At 42.8% G+C, this 9,322-nt stretch overlaps 2 protein-coding genes across 2 annotated transcripts; one reads left to right on the forward strand and one right to left on the reverse strand.

Moving 5' to 3' along the window:
* The first annotated feature begins 43 nt into the window (after positions 1-43).
* On the forward strand, positions 44-5,677 carry dph7 (diphthamide biosynthesis 7). Its single transcript, XM_071898456.2, has 10 exons — positions 44-68; positions 350-531; positions 937-1,070; positions 1,568-1,655; positions 2,196-2,290; positions 3,047-3,204; positions 3,538-3,610; positions 3,703-3,768; positions 3,931-4,103; positions 4,338-5,677. The coding sequence occupies exons 2-10, from the start codon at positions 391-393 to the stop codon at positions 4,793-4,795; spliced, it is 1,386 nt and encodes a 461-aa protein (XP_071754557.2). The 5' UTR covers positions 44-68; positions 350-390; the 3' UTR covers positions 4,796-5,677.
* A 182-nt stretch (positions 5,678-5,859) lies between these two features.
* mrpl41 (mitochondrial ribosomal protein L41) lies at positions 5,860-7,425 on the reverse strand. The gene is made up of 2 exons (XM_071898461.2): positions 7,408-7,425; positions 5,860-6,599 (listed from the first exon to the last, which is right to left on the reverse strand). Exon 2 carries the CDS (start codon positions 6,578-6,580, stop codon positions 6,173-6,175), a length of 408 nt encoding a protein of 135 aa, XP_071754562.1. The 5' UTR covers positions 6,581-6,599; positions 7,408-7,425; the 3' UTR covers positions 5,860-6,172.
* Positions 7,426-9,322: the final 1,897 nt, after the last annotated feature.

The raw sequence follows: 9,322 nt of genomic DNA on the forward strand, positions 1-9,322 counted from the left end.
TTGCGTCCCACAGTGACGTAGTGACGCAGGTTTAGTTTGAGGACGTCAACACCGAAGCTGGCTCACATGTGAGTTTTATTGATAATCACTTGATCTAAAGATACTGACTAATAAACAAGCATTTCAATTGACTTTTGGCTGTTCATTCATCCGTAGAATATCTGGTTAATGATAAGAAGTGTCGAAATGTTCACAGTTTGCTGTGGGTGAGACTAGCTAGCTACCAAACAGATTATTTAGCTGAGTTAGCTTACTGTAAATTAGCTAAATTAGATATTGTTAGTGACTCGTATTTTCCTACAGCTTTGTTGTAGCTGATACATAACGGCACATTCATTTTGTATTCCAGCTGTTGCTCCGGCGCAGTAACGTTATGCAGAACAGGTGGCAATGGCTTGGAAGTCGAGGACCCGCAGTCTACAGGTGTTTGACACGGAGCTGAGTGCCGATACAGTAGAGTGGTGTCCTGTTCCGCTGTGCCACAACATCCTGGCCTGCGGGACGTACCAGCTGCAGAAAGGTCCAGATGGGGTGAGACTACACACTACTGGTCAAAACAGGCCCGAGATATCCCGTTGCCTCTCGTATGGAGAGCGCGTCACGCCAATTCCAATAAATTTAATGTCGTCTTTCTTATCGGCTAACGTACATACCTGGTAGAACACAAGTTAAGACCTTTCCGTAGTCGTTAGTGTGCGCTGGTAAATTCGGCATATAGATAATTCACCAAGCAGAACGTTATTTCAATAAAATCTCTTTTACTTTTTAATTGGTTCACACTCGCTACTGCCCTCGATAGTGAATTTGGTGGAAGATTGTGGACCAATACTAGAGGTTGAAATGTTACTGAAATAAGGGCTGCTTGGTGTATTGGAACTACTGCTGAACGTGCCTGACTGTTTACTGACTCTTGTCCCATATGCATTCATACTGTAGGCAGGAGAAGAGGATGCCGCCCCCAGCCGGACGGGTCGTTTGTACCTGTTTGAGTTTCGCCAGGAGGGCTGCATGAGCCCACCTCTCACCGAGCTACAGCGCGTGGACACCCCGGCTATTTTGGATTTGAAATGGTAAGAATGAGGATTTGACCGTTATGGGTTTTTGAAGGCTGATGCTGATATCTTGGGATTGAGGCTGCCAATAGGCGATATTATGCTGATATCAAATGTTTTTAAATTTGACCATTCTCATGCCCCCAAAATTCCAAGTATTCAGTGTTTCACCCCATAATTGTATTCTTGTCAGGGTGGAAAAGCCTCTGAAACAGCATTTAGACCATCGTGGGACACTAAAACTCTCCTTTGAAACCTAATGAAATTCTTTTTGGGTTAGCAGCTCTTTAAAGCAGGGTGACCCACAACTCTCATTTAATGATAGGGAAGCTCTGGGATACATTACTTATTTACTTCAACAAAACTAGCTTTGGTCTTGGAGGAACCTCCATCATATCAAAGGTGGTTGACATGACTGCCCAGTGTTTAAAGCCATTATCAGCCCAATATATTGTACTAACCCTAGTAGGAGAGATGACAACTGTTTGTTTCTGCCTTGTTCTGCATATTCTCAGGTGCCATGTGCCTGTATCAGAGAAGCCATTGCTGGGAATGGCGGCTGCCAGTGGGGAGCTCCGGCTCTACACACTATCAGACAGTCAGGTGAGAAACACCACTTCAGAGGAATCATGATTAAGGAAGTCACCATCCACTTTATCCACATAGAAGTTCAGTGTCTTGCTCAAGGACATTTTGACAGGACACGTCATGCCAAACTCCATTCAAAAATCTGTCAATTTAGTGTTCTCTTGCCTATGAGCAAAGGTGCATACCTGGTAGAACATGACTTAAGACTTTGTATGAATCGTCAGGAGCCACTATTCAATTTGGCACACATCCAATACACCAAGCAGTACTTACCTCGATACAATTTCAACTTTTATAATGGGTTAACCTGTTGTTTCAGCAATCCTCTTTCACCAAAATACACAGTGGAGAGTGGTATGAACTAATCCTAAACATTGAGATTTTTAAATAAAGTGCCGTTTGGAAGATCATGTATATGCTGAATACCAGAAGTGCCCCACCTGCACATACATACCCTCTATTTTACTGTCTGTGTATTTATTGGACATGGCTTGACTCTTTAGATTTCCATGTAGTAGTCTGGGCCCTGCTCTTATGGATCTGTCTATCCAGTAGCAAGGCCGCCGCAGTCTAAAGGCTCTGAGCAGTTTGGAGGTGGGAGCTGACCGGCTGGCTCTGTCATTAGACTGGTCAACTGGAAGGGGGGACAGGTAAGGCCATGTTTTGTGGTCAAACTTGACACAGTTGTTTCCATATAACTGTCATTTGAAGTGAACTTTTGTGGTTGCAAAAATAAAATGGGATTTTGGTGCATTTGCATCAGCTGGAATAAAAACACATAGACAAGTTGTTATTGTTCTTTAGGGTCAGCTAATGTTGGCCATATTTCCTAGTCTCTTCCGAAGACAAAAACAAAGAAATACAACCACAATAGAGACTTATGCATGTTAGAAACAACACATATGATACTCTAATGTCTCAACTAATGGTCATACAACCACAATGGGTAACGTATACATGGGAGCGACAGTGGGTATGACATTTCCTGACATTTTGTGTTCAGTATCATTTTCATACCAAAAAATGACAAGTATTCAGTGTTTCCCACAGAATTGTATTCCTGGCAGGCTGGAAAAGCCTCTGAAACAGCATTTAGGCGATCGTGGGACACTAAAACTCTCCATTGAAAATAATAATAATTTATTATAATCAATTCTACAAACTGCATCATATCCATCATATCAAAGGGTGGCATATATCCAATTTTTTTAAGAAAAGGCAAATATTGGCATAACATTATTATGGATCTAACCGTAGTTTCCAATCAGTTTTTCTAATTGAATATACATAAAAATTTGCGCAAGAATACTCGCTAATCCCCGCTAATGATGCAGATGATTAAATTGATTGGATGGTGGGGCTCTCAGTACAACAGCCTTAACATTTCTCCATCCTCCTGTGTGCAGCAGTGACGTGCGAGTGGTTTGCAGCGACTCGGCAGGCTGCGTCAATGTGCTCTCCCTGGGTGAAGGCGGTCTGACGGCCGCATCACAGTGGAAGGCCCACGACTTCGAGGCCTGGATCTCAGCCTTCTCCTACTGGGACACACAGCTGGTTTACTCTGGTAACACTTTTTCAGATACATAAATACTACTGTCTATCACCGATTGATATAACACACTATAGCCAGTTCATGAAAGCTTGTACATTTGCTGTTCTCAACACCCGGTGTCTGGTAGCTCTTTCCATCCCTTCTTTCCATAATATTTACACGCTTTAATATTGACAGTAAACGCCTCGTCTCGCTTGTTCCCCATACACACTAGTGTCTACATACTTCATGTTTGAGTGACATACATCCTGTTTCCATAGTTTGCGAGCGCATGATGGACTTGTCTGCATGCTTGTAGATTCATTTTTACCAACCTGTGTGTGTCTGTGTCGTCATCTGCACCAGGTGGAGATGACTGCAAACTGAAGGGTTGGGATCTCAGGATCGGCCCCTCCTCCCCCACTTTCACCAGTAAGAGGTGAGAGTTGTCGTGTTAGTGTGGTCAAAATGCATTTGCATTATCCTATCTTGGCAAAGCACAGTAGCAATCTCCCCTCTTTTCTCTTGAAGGCACTCAATGGGCGTGTGCAGTATTCACAGTAACCCACATCGGGAGCACATCCTGGCTACAGGAAGGTAAATGTCCTAGTTGGCGTAGCGTAAGAATCCAAGATGGGTTTACCCAAAGCATCTCAGCATCAGTGTCCAGCAGAGCTCTTGCTGCTGCATCTTATCATTGAGATGCATTTGGGAATCCCTTGTGTAATAGTCTGACTGACTGGCGTTGTCCTTCCCCAGCTACGACGAGCAGGTGTTGCTGTGGGACGGCAGGAACATGCGGCAGCCTCTCAGCGAGAGCCCCCTTGGCGGCGGAGTGTGGAGGCTGAAGTGGCATCCCACCCATCAGCACCTGCTGCTGGCCGCCTGCATGCACAACGACTTCCATATCCTGCACTGCCAGCAAGCCCTAGGTAAGTACGAGGGAGAGAGGAAGCCCAGGTTTTCTTAAACATTGAATGCAACCCTGTCAAACCCCCACAGATAGGTTATGGTCATTTTGTGCTATGGGACAGTAAAAATCTTACTCGCTGCCCCTTTAAACCACCTCAGAAACATGCTGTGCAAGGTGCTTAGTACTTAGTATTCATTAACCTCTGTGAGCTGTAATATTTGAAGCATGCTGTTACTTTCCTGTCTTCCTCCAGAGGGCAGCGGAGGAGCGTGTCCCACCCTAGCCTCCTACATCCTCCACAACTCCCTGGCTTACGGAGCCGACTGGTCCCGGCTGTCCCTGGAGGAGCCTCCCCCCCGCTCCCCTCCCACCGCGGAACCAAAGAAAAGCCTCGCGGAGAGCGGGGGACACTTGAGGATTCAGTACGAATCTCCCACCGCCAGCTTCGACACGTCGCTGGAGGACGACGTGGGACGCTACATCCCCGAGGGCGCAGCGCCGCCCTCCGCCGGCTCTGCGGCGGCTCTGGCCCTCCACCCGGACGTCGACGCCCCCTCACTGTCCTGTCTGCTCGCCAGCTGCTCTTTCTACGACCACATGCTCCATGTGTGGCGCTGGGACTGGACTCCCGAGGAGGCTCAACGTGACAGAGGGTCTAAAGGCCAGGGCGACGCCGACCAGGCCAGAGCACTGGCTAAGTTGACACTGTAGAAAATATCTTCCACAAAACTATCAAGTCTACAGAAGGAAAGCAGAATGTATGGCCTAAACATAACAAGGGCACAATATATTTCATTCAGTCTTAGATCTGGAGGTAAATCTCTTTTTCTGTTCCAAAGTTTAAAGACAAAAGGTGATCAAGCATTGCGATCAGGGCCCCTAAACTTTGGAACAACCTACCAGAGGAGATGCAATAAGCAAACTCTGTATTTTCTTAAGACAAAACTGTAAACTCACTTTTATAAACTTGCATCCAACTGACAAGTTGATTTTGCTGTCATTATGCTGTAGCAGTATTGTTAATTTGTTAGTCAAGTATGGTTAGGGTTGGTTTCTGAATTTTGCTGAGTTCACCTTAACAAGATCCGGGCAACCATTCCACAACGCATCCTCCCTTTATTATGGCTAATTGTTTTTTGTTATTTTTAATCTTGCAGCACTTTGTAACTGTGTTAAGGAAAAATTGCCCTGTTAAGAAAGTACCTTGCTTGAAAGCTCAAACAAAAAAAATACCAGCACCAATTGTAACATCTGATGTAAGTAACTTTATAGTCATGTGTGAATGTGATATTAAACGCTAAGACTGTTCACTCTGTAATACTTCATTGATCCTCATAGGGCCCCTGGAGTCAATAGGGATTCAGTGTCTTACTCAAGGACACTTCAGCAGGGCGGATGCTGGCCGACAGGTGGTCTGAACCCAGGTCAGCTGGTTGAAAGCCTCTCTAACCACTAGGCCTGCTGCCCAAGCCTGTTAGAAGCCCTGTGCATATGCTGCCTGCCTCATGCTGCTGGCTTATGCCTCCCTCTAGTTATACCTCTTATTTTTCCATTTGGACAAATTTTTGTTATGTGCTCGTCCCCAGATCTTTACCTAATGGTGATTTATGGACTCTTCTGCACATTAGAACATGCAAGTTGTTTAGATTGAACACATTAAGGCTACATTTTATTTCAGGTTGCATTTGTGGCACTTTTTGATCAATAAATTGTCATTGGCAAGTGCTAGTGTCATGGTTAATTTCACTATGATTAACTAGAAATTATCCCACAATATCCCAATAACTATTCTAATCCTAGGTTTCACTCTCACCACCATTATCTCCATGTACAGTGCAGACATGAATTCAATTCAATACTAAACTGTCAAGTTTTATTCTGAAAATCTGCTCGGACTAGCCAACAGAAAAATCAAGTAATACAACCACATGTTAATTGGATTTTTGTAACAAAATGCTTTAATAGTTTAACCCTCAGAGTCCTACATCTCATGATTTGTCTGCAGAAGTCAACCGGTCTGCAACCTTCGAGTCCATTGTGTATGCCGATAGTCTTTCCTTGTTAATACATGTAACTAGGAGTATATCTTTAACGCACAAAGTTCTTGGGGTATAACTTGAAGAGCTTTCCCTCCTGTGTGGGCTCAAACCCATATTTCTCCAGCTGCTCCTTGTTGAACGTGCCCTCCTCGAAGTCTTTCTGTATCTGAGGGGCCACGACCTCAGCGAACAGACTCTCTGTGGTGAGAGGAGGCTCGGTGCCTCTGGGGGTGCGATACGACACGTAGGGTCTGAGTTTGAATCCCTCCAGGTTAGGCACCACAAACTCGGGGATCATGGCCCGTATGGACACAAACTTTCTGCTGGAGAGCCTCAGTCCAGTGGGCCTTGCGGTCCGGTCTTTATTGTGAGTCCTTGAGCCTCGCTTGCTGGTGAATTCAGACATTCGGTCTGCTCCTCTCATCAGGCCCCTCACCAGCCTTGATAATACACCCATGGTGTCATGCGGGGAAAACCTGTGGAGAAGAAAGAGAAATTGTTGTAGACATTTCTTCTAACTAATGAATACAGTCATGTACACACAAAGAGTATGTTTAATCCTGTGTGACTAGCTGCACAAACCCAGAGAATGTCAGGACTTGGTGTAGTTCTATTTCATGCAAAGTGTCTGAATATCTTGAAAGGCGCTATAGAAAACAAATGTATTATTATTATTACTATTATTATAAATTCCATAACCTTATCCAGCACTAGATATGTACTGTTGATATATATACCGTTTAGTTACTCAGAGACATTGGGAAAAATTACATCAGTCTGCATTAGCTTGAATCATGTGTCAGTCATTTTTATTCTGACTTTAACGAGGGATGTAATGGTAAATAAAAAGGTGAGTAAACGATGACAACCAGATGAGCACCAGTGTTCACCATGATGAGGCAAACAGACATTATAAACAAAAATCAGTTAGTCCTACAGTTTAAAAAACGATTGATGTTTTTGCCTTTATTTCTGTGAAACTATACATTTATATAATTAAGATTTATGTCAGCCTAAAAAGGTGGGGAAACAGAGTTCACATTCCTGACTTTAACAATATAAGGCTAGGTTAACAAACCATGGTGAAGGCATGTTGTGTAGTGTTAGCTAACTAGCTAGCTCATGTTGCAAACAACTAGTAAGCCGTTTTACTTTCCCATTAGTATTTATTTACACTAAACCGAGAGAGCAACATCTCAATATGACATTTATTTAAAGTTCCGTTGTGAAAATTATTCAACGCTGTCCATTAATAACAGTAAATAAAGAAATCGATTCTCTCACCTTGAGCACAACTGACAGTCCCCTAAAAGCAAGTGCAGCGTCTGACTATCCAGTTAAATGTTTGGCGATTGGCCACAACGCACCACCGTCGACCAATTGAAATTCACGATACTAGCAGTGATTGAGCTGCATCAAGCAAGCCAGAGTTAGCCTGAAAAATACCAGAAGTCAGGCGATTTTGCCTTCAAAATTAAAGCGCAAAATTATTTGTCACTTTCGAAAAACGAATAATTGTGTGTACAGTAAAACAAAAGCGTATCCAAATTGTCACTAGAACCGTTAAATATTAAATGTTGAGTGAAACTATAGCTTCGTTACGTTACTTTGTATTATTCAAAAACGTCAAGGGTTTTATTTTGACAGTTATGACCGGAAGTCTAGGTTGTTTATTCTGTCTTGACACTAGTGAAAACAAGACATGTATACACAAAAACTTTGACACAATAAAGGTACGTGAGAAAAGTGCTGGGTCGAATAAGACAAAGTAGGTTATGTTTATTCGTTTGTATTTGTATTCGACTCTGTTAGCGCAAGCTTATTTGTTCAACCGTTCGCTTGCTACTAAGAATGTCCATAACAAGTCTTGTATAGCGGATCGCTTCCACGGACGAAGAGCCGTAAGGTTTGATTCCGTGGGAATAACACAATTCCCAGCTATGTCAGCTAATTTGATGATATAAAATGCAAAAGTCGCATTCTACGCCGCTTGTCCATTTAAATATTTAAGCTACAAAACCGTGAATATGCCTTTACATAAGTATTTTATCTGGTCAGCAGGGAAAGTGTAGCCCCCATACGTACCGTTCTGTTTATGGCGAAAACCGCAAGCCAAACTCTATTCAAAAATCTTGCAGTTTAATGCTGCGTTGCTCAAAGGCAAGCGCACACACCTTGTAGAATATTTTACAAGACGTTTTGGTTATTGCCAAAATCCAGTCTTCAATTCGGTATACATCGAATCCACCAAACAGTACTTTTGTACATAAAATTTCAACTTTTACAAATTGGTTCTCCAGTTATTCCCACTATCTTCTTCCACTAAAATACACCGTGGTGGGCGGTAGCGAGCACAGTGAACAATTGTAAAAGTTGAGATTTTATCAAAATGAAGTACTGCTTGTTGGATTGTTTATCGGCCGAATTTAGCAGAAGTCTGTGGCAATTCGTAAAATATATGAAACCATGTTCTAACCATTTTCTTTTGCCGATAAGAAAGGCACTAGCTAGTAAACGGGAAGATTTTTGAATGGAGTGTGGCGGGATATAACGGAACGTATCGGAGCTGAGAAAAGTCCTCATTAGCCTAAGCCTATATGTAAATAAAAAAGTGTCCCTCCAACTTATGCGTTTGGTGAACAAGCTAACAGCTGTTCATAGAGTAAAAATGAGACTAAAACTAATGAGTCTAAATCCTTCACTGTTTCTTGTGAATTAACTTTGTACCGTTTTTACGGGGTTGTGATTTTCTCCTTGCAAATGGGAGACCTCACTGGAGTATACAAGTGCATGAGTGCACCACGGGAGTGTCTGGTTACAAACACTGAGCTTGTGACCTGGTTTTCTTTAGAGCTGTGTAGGTGATCTTTAACCCAGATTTCTCAAACACTGTAAGTCAGCGGGTAGAGCAAGACACTGACACTCAATTCCCATGCAAAAAAATATTTTTTTCACATGGTAACTGTAAGGTACTTTGGATAAAAGTGTTGACCAATTGACATGTCATAAAATCCTAATGTTTGCCTACATGAAATTCTGCCTTATTAGATTATTTCTTGTCAAATATGATGGCCTACGCTCCCGCCCCTTTTCTTGTTATCTTGTTTGACTTATCTAATCATTTTCAAAAGTGATTACATTTCTACTTTGCCCCTAGAGATTGCTTAGCTTTGTTGTTGCATTATTAATTTCATCAGGC

Source organism: Centroberyx gerrardi, chromosome 8 (assembly GCF_048128805.1).
Source record: "Centroberyx gerrardi isolate f3 chromosome 8, fCenGer3.hap1.cur.20231027, whole genome shotgun sequence".
NCBI lineage: Eukaryota > Metazoa > Chordata > Actinopteri > Beryciformes > Berycidae > Centroberyx > Centroberyx gerrardi.